At 34.6% G+C, this 14857-nt stretch overlaps 1 protein-coding gene across 2 annotated transcripts in view; it reads left to right on the top strand.

Moving 5' to 3' along the window:
- ssh (Protein phosphatase Slingshot) overlaps window positions 1-14857 on the top strand; it is a 36201-nt gene that overhangs the window by 4750 nt on the left and 16594 nt on the right. For both annotated transcript variants that reach the window (XM_088045324.1, XM_088045323.1), the window contains one exon: window positions 12557-12612. In XM_088045324.1, the coding sequence (XP_087901450.1) occupies window positions 12557-12612 (56 nt within the window). The remainder of the gene's footprint in view (window positions 1-12556; window positions 12613-14857) is intronic.

Below are 14857 nucleotides of genomic sequence, written 5' to 3'. Positions count from 1 at the left end.
CTGTTAGAACTCATATAAAACCACCACCACCCTGTTATAATTCAATTCCGTTTTTACCATCGTACGTTGCGGTTACCCTGTAAACGTATTTTTGTCGAATATACATTTTAATTAAGTACATTGAGTGTCTCTGTGAGTGCCCATCACTGATTTCCCTTTTTGACGACGACAAGTCCCAAGAAGGTCCCATAACAAAAAATTGGTGTCAGAAGTGGGATTGGGAACATTTAATTGGAAGATTAGAAGCATTCGATTGGGAGCATTGGAAGATTGAAACCATCGGGATCAACATTCCAAAGAAAACGCAGGATTCTTTCGCGGTAAGCAGAGATTTATTTTTCTTGCTGTTTTTTGTGCTACTTGTTATTGCTTGTTATAATCATGCCTGAAACTCCAACAACTCCAGCAACTCCAGTCCATAATTTCTCTGATATAAGGTCTTTAATACCTGATTCATTTTCGGGAGATCGACGAGATTTTTATGAGTTTCTTCAAAACTGTGAGAACGCTTATAAGTTGTGTGAAGGTACACAAAAAAGTTTAATGCTTGTTTATATTGTGTCAAAACTAAAGGGATCAGCTAGAGCTCAAATTCAGGAAAAAGAATTTACTAATTGGGATGACTTAAAAAATGTTTTAACCGAAGCTTTTTCTGATAATAGAGACTTAACTCAGTTGCTTGAAGATTTAAATAATATTAGACAAAACAGAACGGAATCAGTACATTCATTTCACACTAGGTTAGACCAGATTCGAACTCGTGTTTTAAATGCAATTTCTCTTAAACATAGAGGTGATATAAATTTACAAGGTAGATTAGATTCAATTCGCGAGATGGCTTTACAACGATTCATTCTTCATTCATCAGACGAAATTTCTACAGCTCTTCGTCGTAGTAAACCATCTACATTAGCATCTGCACTTTCGGAAGCTTTATTAGAAGAAAAACATTTGCAAGTTCGAAAAATTAACAATTTTAACTCTGTAAAAATTTGTAACTTCTGCAAAAAACCTGGTCATTTACTTAAAGATTGTCGAACGAGAAAAAAAGGCAACGATAATAACGTGAATTTCAATAATCAAAACGCATCCAGCGCGAGCAATCAAAATTCAAATCAAAATAAAACATGTAATTATTGCAAAAAATCTGGACATTTGATTCACGAATGTCGAAAACGCGAATATAACAATAACAAAAAACGACAAAATCAAACTACAACTTCCCAAGCCGATGTACATTTAAACTCCGTACAGTCCCAGGTAACTGCCGTACCTGTGGACTTACTCTAAATCTTAAATCGGCAAGAAGTCAAAACGAAAATCTAAATGTTTGTAAATGCATTATTAATAATAATAATAATCATCATGAGTCTAAAAATAATCGAGTCGAGAACCCCAATAATCATAAACTAAAAATAGAAAACGTCTTTTTATCTCATAATGATAGTGCCTGTTATTTATCGGTTAATCACCAGAATTTGGATTTCAAATTTCTTGTAGACACAGGGGCAAGTGTAAGTCTAATTAAAGTGGATAAATTACGAAAACTAAAAGGTGTTTTTTATAATCCTCAAGATAAAGTTTCGCTGAACGGTTTGAGTGCAAACGGTTTAGTTGACACAGTCGGTAGCGTATCTTTAGATTTAAATTTCTTTAATCACAAGATAACGATTAAATTTTACATTGTTAAAGACAATACGAATATTCCATTCGACGGTTTAATTGGCAACGATTTTCTGCTAACTCAACAAAAAGCCGAAATCAATTACGAAAAATCTGAATTAAAACTTAAAGATCTGCCATTTCCTTTAAAACTCAGTTTTAATTCAAATGTTGTCAACAATAACTGCTATTATCTTCCACCTCGTTCTGAGACAATAGTTGAAGCTAACATTCTAAATAAAAATATTTCAGAAGGTCTAACTCCTGAAATCAAAATTCTTGACGATGTCTATCTTGCTAAGGCAATTCTGAAAGTTAATGAAAACGGAAAAGCATTAACCACAATTCTTAATTCTTCTAATAAAATAATCAAAATCGAGAAAATCGACTTAGTATTAGAGGAATTCGACAGTCATGCATGTTTCACGATAAACAAAGACTCTGTAAACAAAAGCCAAAATTTAAAAAATAGATCGGATCTATTACAAACCAATTTACGATTGGAACATTTAAATCCAGAAGAGAAATTTACACTCATGGATCTCTGTAAATCATATGACGATATCTTTTATCTTCCGGGTGATAATTTAACACATACGGAAACGGTTCAACACGAAATAATAACAACAAATGTAAAACCGATTTCATCCAAAATCTATCGTTATCCAAAAGTTCACGAAATCGAAGTTGAAAATCAGATAAATCAAATGCTAAAAGACAATATAATCAGACCATCAAAGAGTCCATACAACAGCCCACTTTGGGTTGTGCCTAAAACTAGAACAGACACTTCAGGTAAACGTAAATGGCGCATTGTAACAGATTATCGTCAACTTAATAATTTCACAGTAGGCGATTCCTTTCCAATTCCAAATATAGACCATATTTTGGATCAGTTGGGACATAGTAAATATTTCACTACTCTGGACTTAGCAATGGGATTTAATCAAATATTAGTAAGACCTGAAGACGTCAATAAAACAGCTTTTTCAACACCTAATGGGCATTACGAATATCTTCGCATGCCTTTCGGACTAAAAAATGCACCTGCAACTTTTAGTAGATTAATGAAATCAGTATTAACTGGTCTTGAAGGAAGTCAATGCTTCACATATTTAGACGACATCATAATATATGCCTCTTCATTACAGGAACATAACGACAAATTGCAAAACGTTTTCGAACGGTTAAGAACAAACAATTTAAAATTACAACCCGACAAATGCGAATTTTTACATAAGGAAATCTCATATTTGGGTCATGTTATTACTGATAATGGCGTAAAACCAAATCCTGAAAAGATTCGTGCAATTGTCGACTATCCTACACCTGTCGATCAAAAATCGATTAAACAATTTCTCGGTTTAATGGGATATTATAGAAAATTTGTTAAAGACTTTTCGTCTATTGCAAAACCATTAACAACTTTGTTAAAAAAGGGTGTAAAATTTGTTTGGAATACAGAACAAGAAAACGCTTTCCAGCATTTCAAAAATGCCTTAATAAATGAACCAATTTTGCAATATCCTGATTACACGAAACCTTTTATTTTAACTACGGACGCTTCAAATTACGCGATAGGCGCTGTTTTATCACAAGGTGAGCTAGGTAAAGACTTACCAATCTCATTCGCGTCTCGTACACTCAATAAGGCTGAAACTAACTACAGTACAACAGAAAAAGAATTACTTGCGATTGTTTGGGCTACAAAACACTTTCGACCATACCTCTATGGCCAAAAATTTGTAATCATAACTGATCATCGACCATTAACTTGGTTATTCAATTGTAAAGATCCGTCTTCGCGACTCATACGTTGGCGCTTAAAATTAGAGGAATACGACTACGAAATTCATTACAAACCGGGTCGTATAAATTCAAATGCTGACGCTCTTTCAAGAAACCCCATAATGATGATAAACAACGAATCATATGATGATTTTATTCGTTTTCATTATCAAAATCAAGATTTAATCGAAATCAATCACATTCGCGAAAAACCATTTTCCAAATTTCCAAACGCTTTCTTCATTTCAAAAGACCTTAATCAAAATAACAAATATTTTAATTCAATCTCTGAACGTTATGATTTAAACTTAATTCCTCACGAAATCGACAGTTATGATACAATAACTTTGAAGAATGATCAGACGCAACAAACTACATTTTTAATGATATCACATCTTAACCACTTTGACGTACCATCCTATAAAGATGTCTTTTATAGTTTGCTCAATTTGAGAAAGAAAATTCGGGAAGCTAACTTAAGAAAAATTTTCATTGAAAATCCACGATTACTAAATAAGAAATTTAAAATAGATTTAATACACGAAATGATTCATTATATTTTCAATCAGACTGATGTTGAAGTTTCCATAACTGACCGTTGCAAATTAGAGCCAAAAGACGAAGAAGAAATTAACAACATTTTGAAAGAAAATCATTGTACTGCCATCGCAGGACATCGGGGATTTTTCAAAACGTATCAGATAATCAAAGAAATATACAAATGGAAAAACATGAAAAAGGACATACGAAAATTTATAAAAAGTTGTAAAGATTGTCAGTTAAACAAAACAAATCGTCACCCTCTTAAAGCACCGATGGAAATAACTTCCACCGCAACTCAACCATTTGAAAAATTATTTCTCGATATCGTAGGTCCATTACCTATCACCGAAAGTAATAATCGATTCATCCTAACTCTTCAAGACGATTTAACAAAATTTTCATACGCATATCCAATTCCAAATCATGAAGCTCAGCAGATTGCTGAAAAATTATGCGAATTCATCATGATTTTCGGCATACCTAAATCGATTGTAACCGATAACTCCACTGATTTTACCTCTAATTTGATTAAAGAAGTTAATAAACTTTTCAAGATCCGTCACATTACTACTTCACCATATCATCCACAAAGCAATGGAGCTCTAGAACGTTCACATTCCACACTTAAAGATTACCTCAAACACTTTATTAACAAAACACAAACCGATTGGGATAAGTTTGTATCAAGTGCCATGTTTTCGTATAACACATCAATTCACACAACAACTAAATTTACTCCATTTGAGCTAGTTTTCGGAAATAAAGCTATTTTACCACAAACAGTAACTTCTTCACCAGAATTCAGATATAGTTATGATGACTACCATCAACAATTAAAACTCCGACTAAACAAAACATTCGAAATTGCCCGCGAAAATTCAGGAAAAAGCAAAGAAAAATCCAAAATTAGATATGACAGAAATTCGCACGACTATAATTTCAAGAAAGATGATTTGGTACTTATCCAAGATAGAGCAAATAAGCCAGGATATAGTAAAAAACTATCACCGACTTATAAAGGTCCCTATAAAATAGAAAAAATTAATCCAAATCAAACAGTTGTCGTAATTATTAAGAAACAACGGAAAATATATCACAAAAATCTATTGAAGCCATATGTTTCAAATTAAGAAAACCAAAACCCTTAGTCTTATGTTCAAATTTCTCATCTTTATTACAACTCTGTTCAGTCTCTTAAATTAAATGAAAATAAGCTCAATGATAACATTAATAAATTCAACTCGTTTAGTAAATCAGTATCGGAAAATATTAACAATATCGTATCAGCTCAAGCTGTTCTTAATCATCTAACTTTATTGGAAGAACTAATTGTCGAACTAAATGAAGAATGCGACACAATAATATCTTCAATATTATTTACAAAGCAAAATATTCTACATCCATTCATTGTCACTCCGACCGATTTTAAGAATGAACTAAGTAACATCAAACTTAAATCGAATACTCAACTTCCAATTCCTCTAGATCAAGAATTTAAAATTCACAATTATTTTGCATTAAGTAAAATTTCAGTAATTTATGATAATGATGTTCTAATTTATGTTATCAGAATTCCTTTAGTAGATAACATTAGATACTTTTTATATAAATTAATTCCTCTCCCTTCACCATCAAATCATTCGACTGTCTATTCCTATATCAATCCTAGTTTTTCCTTCCTAATGATGAGCATTACAAGGACGCACTACGGACAGTTGGAAGATCTCTCTGTTTGCTTGGAACTGCTGAATTCCGAATATCTTTGTCCAAGACCTGTCATACGTCTAACGTCACAACAACCAATCTGCGAAGTGAAACTTAGAGTTGAAGATGTCCAGTCCATACCTGAAGATTGTATGACAAGAACCATCAAGGCAAACATCGAAGTTTGGCATCAATTATCTAGTAATCAATGGTTATATGCTATGAGCCATGCAACACCAGCTACGATCTCATGCGACTCTGATTTCGAAAACGCCATCGAAATTACGTTCAAAGATGTTGGAATTTTGGAATTGGCACCTCACTGTCACTGCTACACGATGACTACAAACTTGGTTGCTTCATCCAATATTTCCCACAACTTCACGAACTACATTCCACATGTCGACATCAATTCCGACGATTGCTGTGTAGAAAATCAGAAGATTTTGGTAGCTTCGCAAATGGATCCTATTCACATCGACAGCAATAATTTGGACGAACTTCGGCATGCGAACCTCAAACTTCAAAAGTTCGATGACGCCCTGGAAACCGAGATGAACAACTCCTTTGGCAGTCATCAGTACTTCAACTTTTTCGGATTCTCGATCGCAGTGCTTTTCGTTCTCGTTGTCGTATTCTCTATCTGCTGCTGCATATCGAGATACTGCTGCGATTGCACCTGGATTCCTTGTGTCGGACGGTTTCTCCCAAAGAAATGTTCTGGAAAACTTCTGTCCAACTTTTGGGTACCTCGAAATAGACGTGACTCCATTGCACTGTCTGTCCACACTGGAGAACGTTTCGAAACAACTACAAGTCCAGCGGTTCCAATGGAAGAAAACAATGAACAAACTCCTGTTATTAGTAATCCTTATAATTTGCGATCAAGAAATAGTAGTTTATCTAAATTGTAAATTTTGTAGGTATATCAAAACTCTTAGGGAGGAAGAGTGTTATAATCACTAATAATATTTCATGTATTTGTAATTAATTTTTATTCATATTACTTAAAGTATAGTGGGTGGTAGGTTTATCTCTGATAACTAAGCTTAACCTTTGCTCCTGATACTACCCTAATATAGACGTCTGCCCTTTGATCCGGGTAGATATTCTTAATTTGTATTTCTAATAGAAATTATGTATTTGATCTTTGATCCGGATGCGACCCCCATTAGACATTTGGTCTTTAACCCATTTTTATCTGTTAGAACTCATATAAAACCACCACCACCCTGTTATAATTCAATTCCGTTTTTACCATCGTACGTTGCGGTTACCCTGTAAACGTATTTTTGTCGAATATACATTTTAATTAAGTACATTGAGTGTCTCTGTGAGTGCCCATCACTGATTTCCCTTTTTGACGACGACAAGTCCCAAGAAGGTCCCATAACAAAACTAAATGGAATTCGAAGTTGAAGTCGTAATTTGGAGTTATTTGACAGGTGTTTTACACGATCAGTGTAAATTACGTCACCAGATTTCGGCAATATTGGAAGAATTCGTATATGGGCAAAATTTTGTAATTTAATCGAATTTATTAGCACAAGGAAATTCCGTGTTTTTTTCTTTAATTAGTACAAACTGGGAGAGTCAACGACTTTTGGTGGTTCAGTGATTGTTAATGAACCCATAAATTTGGATAATACGATTGCATGTGGTTTTAACTGTAAAAATATGCTCGTAGAAGCAAATATCGGGTTGAATTCTAGTTCACGAGAGAAAAACAGTTCTAAAAGTAAAACCTCAGATGAGATCATAAATTATTATAAATCAGTTTTAGCGATTTTCTTGAGGTTCTATGCAATTAAGATTTATTACCTTATAATTATTTATGCTATTATTATTATTAAGATGAAACTTTCGTTTTCGGTTTGTTGGACTCACTTTTAGAGAGACAGAAACTTGCTCAAGGGAAAAAGATTAGACTTCCAGTGGTACAATTTGTAAAGAGAAAATTTTTCTGCAATGAAAATAATGGGCTTTTACTTGCATAAGCAAACAGATAACGCACGTCTTTGCCTGTCATAATGGCAACATTTTTATTTCCGTTTATACAAAGGTGTTGCTCATTTTCCATATGATTTTAGTCAGATAAAATTGGCAAAAGTACTCAAAACACGCGTTAACTTCACAGCGCGTTGGACTATTTATGTCGTTTTTGTATTAGTAGTGACATCAAAGAAATAATGTTCGACTTTGTTTAACAAATTTGGAAAGTTATTTACAAGACACACTGAGAATCGGCCTATATTTTCTCGAAACAAGTTCTAACAAATAAATGGAATGAGAACTCAATGTGAATGTTTTTTTGAGAAATAACACGTGGAGGTAAAAATAGAATTCATTTTCTATTTTCTAATTCAACGGATAAAATAAACGCGCGACAAAATCTTTAAAATCTTCTAATCTACACGGTTGCAAGTATACAAGCTAATCTTGGGCGAAAATAGAACTAATAAACGTTTCCGTTCGCTCAGATTGCCAAATTTTCATTCGTCACATGTAGACGTAAATTTACAACAAATTAATTGTTGTTGTTTTGCTCAATTTAGCTGTTGTTTGAAAAAAGATCAAATTAAAATTTATTTATTGCACTTTTGAAATATCATGTCATTCCAATATCCAATTAGCGGTACTTTCTACAACTCGTTTTTGATTCCTCAAAAAACAGATGATCGTGTTCAAAGCAACACCGTGATGCAAACCGGGAACCTATATCATTATAAATTAATGTGTTTAGACAAAGAATGTATTAGTAAAAGCGTAATACCGAATGTCCCGACAGTGTTTTATAGCCTCTCCGTCGTGTTTAATTTAGAAATGCCTCCCGACCAGTTAAAAACAGTACTTTTTATAATGTATGATTAATTACGAGGAGCTAAATTGAACTCGATCCTTGCACCAGATATGTCAGAAAGCGTGGACAAAAAAGAGTAATCTACATAGAAAACTGACCCCACCCATGTAACTATTGTGCTGTCAAAACTGTTTCATTTGATCCATTAATTTGTACAATGACACTAAAGGGCGGTCAAAATCCATCTCTGCTTTCTCCTCCACCGAAAGCAGTTATTTTCTATTTGATTATACCGTCTCTGTGAATTTTTATTCACAATGCTAATGACAAGTTTCGAAATTTTGGCGAAAATGAAACTTCTCATAATTTTGTGTTCAAATAAATAAGAGAAAACATCAAGGTGGTTGAATGCAACAAAATCAAAGCGCATCCGTTTCGATCAGTGTCCTACTTTGGCTATTATGGAATCGTACAAAAGTAGCCGATTTCCAAGTGAAATTTTGCGGTTTGTTTGTCCATGGTTTGACGCCGCAGGGTATGTTTTGATGTCGTGTTCAATTTAAAAAGGTTTTAATTTGTACTCGTAGTGTAAAGAAGATTAAGTGGTAATTTTTCATGCGATATGATTGATGGAGTTTTATTTAGGCTAGACTCATCAGAGAAGTAGAATTTTGTCGGTTTAAAGGTAAAACCTATTAAGTTACAATTGCTGTTTTCTCTTCTAATAAGACAATGTTGTGACGTGGATATTCAAAAACTGCACGAAAAGAAATGACGAACAGTCAATCTAAATGAAGATCGTAACAAAAAAATAATTGACGCAAAGAACTGTAATCTCAAGTCTGTCCAGTTTTTTGGGTTGTCTATTGACAGCGGATTAAAATGGAACGATCGTATTGTGTAGTAAATTGTCTCAGTTTTTCTTCTTTGAAAAAGTATTGAATCAAACGAATAACTGAATATCAATTGGAGCCAATTCAATTGCAACCGTTTCAAATAAGTTTTAGGCATGAGTGAAAAACTTGTTAAAATCCACTTACTGCGTAACACGTCGATGTGTTAATTCTTAGATTACAATAGAAGTAATAACGTTATCGATACGAGCAAGTAATTGTTTCTACGTTTATTTATGGATACTGGTAATTGAAAACAGAAGAAAGTTGTAGCGCTGAAGATACCCAATGAAAGAATTTTATACTCAAGGTAAACTTATTAATAATTCTCGCCGTGGCAAGCCAAGAGCAACAACTTGAGAGAAAAATTTAGTATCGGAATAAAAAGTGAATACTGGAAGCCTTTTTATTTATTTAGGATCTGAATCAGGAGTGGATAACAAAACATGTTCATCTTGCTAGGATCAGAAGTAATGACTGTCACCTGAAGGCATAGACTTCCCGCTGGTTGTTAATGGAAGACACGAAAAGACAAACAGTATTACTTCTATTGATATTTATCTATTATCCATTTTAGTGCCTCCACAATACGACAAAGCCCCCATGAAGAATATCTATGATACCATCATGTTCGTGCTAATTTTCAACTCTAATTCTGGTCGTTGAACTGTCGATTCTTTGGTGTTTACATCCGCGAAAATTAATCTAAACGAAACTTGGTCGCGATAACCCAACCACTTGGGTTTTTTCTTGGCCGTGTTTCATGATTATGATAGGAAGAACTTTATGCATGTTGATCAACGGTTGACTGAACTCCGTTTTTGCCGGTTTTATGTTAACTAATTAAAGCTCATGAATCATGTTATTATGGCACTTAATTATGCATGTATGAGGAGTGTTAGTGTAGGAATCGTATGTGCTTGATTACAAATAATTACATATGTGGCGAACGGTTCTTTCAACCCGATAAAATTGCATATCTTGTGCAACGATCAAGACAAATAGGGACAGTTTTATTATTTAAATCCCTCGAATCTTCATACTCACTTCAACTGTTGAAAGGAGCAAAATCAGGCCAACTGCTGCTGCTGGAACAGTTATCTTACGAAACCAATAACTTTTGCGGAATCGATATCGACATCCCTTTCCAGAACCTTGGACTTGAAGGCAGGAAAACACGTAAATATTTTTTCACGTCACGCCTCCATTAAAATCGAATTAGCTAAAGCGCTCACGTTATTTTCGCTCGTCTGTTAAATTGTACGTCTTCACGTTATTTAAGTTATCCTTATCGAATCAGATAAGGATAAATTCGCAATGTCGCTCTCCTCGGTGCACAACTTTTCCATATAAGGAGATACGGATTCTCCAGCGTGTTCGTGTCGGCGAGAGAAAGCATGTCGGGCTTTTAAAAAAAATTGCGTTATTAAAACGAGACGTCTAGGCGGTTTTTGACGTTATTATTTTGTTAGAAATATGGATTTACGACGTTCCTTTTCAGGAAGTTTTTCAATTCAGAGTGATGAAAGCCAGAATCAATTTCTTCATTCGCGCGATTTCTTATTTGGATAGGTATGAGTTGGATTAGGAAATCTGAGTCACTTGAAGATTATTTTTCGAGAATGATGGTAAACAATTTTTTATGAAGATAATTCGAGTTGGTACACAACGTAAAAAGTTTCCATGTTGTAGTATCTGTTATCTCTTATCAGTATTTTTATCGTTTTTATTGTGGCCACGTTAGGAGGCGATTTCATTCGAGGTGGTTATGGTTATGAGTTAGTATCAGGAACAAAACCAAACCGGACGAAATGGAAAGTTAAAATATAAAGTGAGAAGGTTCAATTGCTAAAGACATCACAGTTTTTTAATGTAAACAGAAATCGGTCTTCAACTTCACGCTAATTGGAAAATGAAACAATTTTATATCTTATAGAGAGGTTAATGAAACTGTTGTCCAGCAATTGTCTCATTAATGAGGACGAGTCGAATCATTCAACGAAACCAGAAATCTTTAAATTATTCAAATGAAGATGTAAACGACTCCATTTACTCAGTTATAGAATCTTAAGCACAAACCCCGTAATTAAAGTCTAAATCAAAAGCTTCAAAATGAACCTGTTTGAACACTAGGATGTTCATAATTTATGGTTCCTGCGATGAATAAATTCTCTCATAGTGCAATAAATTAGAATCTTTTATAAGTCGCTTATTTCATCCCCGTTTCTTTTATTTTTATCGTCGTCCGCCAAGGCAAAAATCAGCTTTTCAATCAGTTCGCTTAATTGCCAATCACATCGTCTGCATACAGACAACGCAAACTCATGAACCTTAAATTACACTTTATCGCACTAATATTTCTTCACACTTCGGAATAATCAACGAATGATGTATTGTTCCTCCAGCACTTCATCCATAACCACTCCCGAGGTTATTACTGTGGCCAATTATTAAATCAGAAAGTTAATTAAACAGACGCGGAAAATAATTTCATAACATTCAAAAAATACACTGATGACTTACTTTATTTAGTTGAAACGGAAACCATAAAATTCAAATTTATGTTTGTGAAATGACCACGTTTTGTAACTGTTTAGATTTTGACGAAAGTGGTGAAATTTTTTGCCTAATTCAATTAACACAAGTTGTCCTTGTAAATTGTCCTTCCCGTTAGGTTTCAGTTTGATTTTTCGCAAACGGTTCATGTGCAAGTTATTATAATGAGCTACTTGTATATTCCGTTAGTTTGGTATTTATTGGGGGCGCAAACACAGGCGGAAACAATATTTGGTGAAAATTTTAACTGTTTATACTCGCTGAAGGATTTGGACGGATAATGTGGTAAAATGCAGAGTTATCACAGTGTCAACAAATGGGAAATCAATGTTATCGAATGCCCTCTAAACGTACCATAACAACTTCATTTTCTATTAAATCAGACTGAATGGAACATTTTCAGCGTTTACTGGCATTTGTCTTTATCGGAGTGTAAAGTAGATTTACGTGTACGCTGTCAAAACAGTGGATTTTCAATGTTTAGAAGAGACGTGGTTCACTGCAACGAGATTAACAGAATAAAGTAATAGCTTTTATCTAAATACTTGTACATTGGTATTTTGATTAGATGTATTCTGTTTATTTAAACTTATCGTATTTTCCTTTTCAGGACGATTCGACCGGAACTCAAGATGATACCATGGACGCGAATCGAAGCCCGAAGAGGTAAGTCGTTGAAAACCTCTATCTAATCCGAAATGTTGACCAAAAAAACTCCGGAAGGTGTTGAGGTTTCCGGAGAAACGACTGCGTCGTATTATAACAGTTACAGACACGTGTTCCGGATCCGTGCTGCAGACAAAAGAAGTGGGTCGCGATTTTCGCACATATAACAAACGAGTTACCGAAATCAGGCAACGTAATATTATAACACTGTGGTTGAATACGTGCCAGATTGAACCAACCTTGTGTTTACACTTATTTCTTAACACCCTTTGTGGTAATTATTGGAGATTTATTCGGGGAATTGCGCAAAGTCAAGTCCACCGGAAGGTTGAGTTTCGTAAATTTGGCTGGGGGATCCAGAAGTGTTTTCATTTATTTGTGTCTTCACTGTCGCAAGTAGAGCATAATGTTTGCTTATATAATTATATTTTTAAAAATACAATGGACAAGGGGGAGATTCAAAGATGGTAAAAATATGTAACAACCGTGACCGTCTGAGAATTATTCACGGTTATTGTAGATCCTCTGCAGGTATGGTGCGTGACTCCAAAGGGTCTCTACATAGTAGACCGTGAAACTAGGTTGTATATTTCCTGTCTCTAATCGAAATACTATACAATAAGTGCCATGTATCCAACTCTTAAGTTGACAATACTTCATTAGCTGCTTCAATACTTTCATATCTGCTTTGGCGCGGAGGACCCCCAAAAGAATTTGCTAAGTTTTTACCTTATTTGGGCCAAGTTCAGAGACAAAATTACGATGCAGTCTGAATATCATATCGACATGAAAAAGAATGAAATCTGGTCGAGATTTCCGCGTGTGAAAATTTTTTACTTGCACTATTTAACTTTCTCACAGCAAGGGTCTGCGATTGTTGAAACATTTATGACTACCTTTTTTTGACCCAAATAAATATTATAACTGCTCCAAGCCTACACGTACAAAAACGTCCTTCCACCGAATCCCATTGTTCTTTTAACAAGAGCTGAGTGTTGCAATTTTTTAAGTTTTGCAAAAGGGTTTGATAATGTCACAGGGTGAATGAACACCGTTCTCGAAATCAGACCAGATAATAATAGCCTTTGTAAGCATAATGTGCCAACAAAAGCTTGCAAAGTGCGATACTGTCGACACCCACCGCAATCAAAGAAGTTCTTGACCTCTCCCTGTTCATTTTCCTGTACGAGGACGTCTCTATTGCAACCCTAGTAGAATCATTATCGCGGATGACTTCAAGAAACCACGAGACTCAACCATCATTGTGATTCATGTGGAAGCAGCTATCAGTAGCAAAAGTATGTGGTTGTCCACACAATGTCACCGTGCTTTTGAAGATAAAACCGCCCACGATGACGTCAAAACCATGAGCATCAGCGTTGGAAAAATGGTTCTTTTGATGAAGTGTTAATGAGCTGTGGAAGGTCGCGTCTAATTTTCAATCTCGATTAAATCTGGAGCGTTGGTGTTTAATGTAGGCATTACAGACGAAAACATAAAGATTAGAAGAGTTGAAATCTTAAAATTGACAATTTTGGCCACGCTTGGTGCAATTAACGGCATAATTGCTACATGACGAATCAGTTTTTGGGCAAAGTTAATTGTCACGATATTCCTTTCGTGTCGATGAAGTAATCGATTAAGAAACCGTAACATGAAGTTTGGCCCACATCCCAAAATTATATAAGATCACGCTCACCAACTTTAATTAAAATTTAGTATTATCAATTCTTTTTTCCATGGACCTTGAGGTGGATATTAATTTTCTCCACAGACCGAAAGGCATTAAATATCATTGCATCAGTATTATATCTACCAAAACCACAGCATCAAATTTCCAAAGGGGCGGCTTATCATCGTTCATCTTTGTTGTGTTGTTCTCACATGTGCATTCAAAACTTTTGGATAACAAAGTTACGCGATGGCGACATAAAAGTCTGTGATATTGATATAACACTAATTACCTAAAGATAAAACAACTTATGTAATCACATTATACAACAGTAACATGTGGTTAAACAACGTACCGACAACGCTTTCTAAGAAATGTTATTGTTTTAGTGAACGTGTTCAATAAGCTTAAAGACGTGGTGTTTTTTCAAATCGCATGATAAACGAAAAAAGGAAAAGTGATAAAGTGTGAGAGCATTTCAACTTTCCAATTATAATAATTTAAAGCAGATCGCAAAAAATCGTTGGAGCGCAATTAAGAGCGCTGACGCATAAATGCGGATAGTCATTATCG

This window comes from Gnatocerus cornutus, chromosome 9 (assembly GCF_029298725.1).
Source record: "Gnatocerus cornutus isolate USDA-ARS CGAHR chromosome 9, icGnaCorn1.1, whole genome shotgun sequence".
NCBI lineage: Eukaryota > Metazoa > Arthropoda > Insecta > Coleoptera > Tenebrionidae > Gnatocerus > Gnatocerus cornutus.
This window is presented reverse-complemented; position numbering and strand designations above follow the sequence as displayed.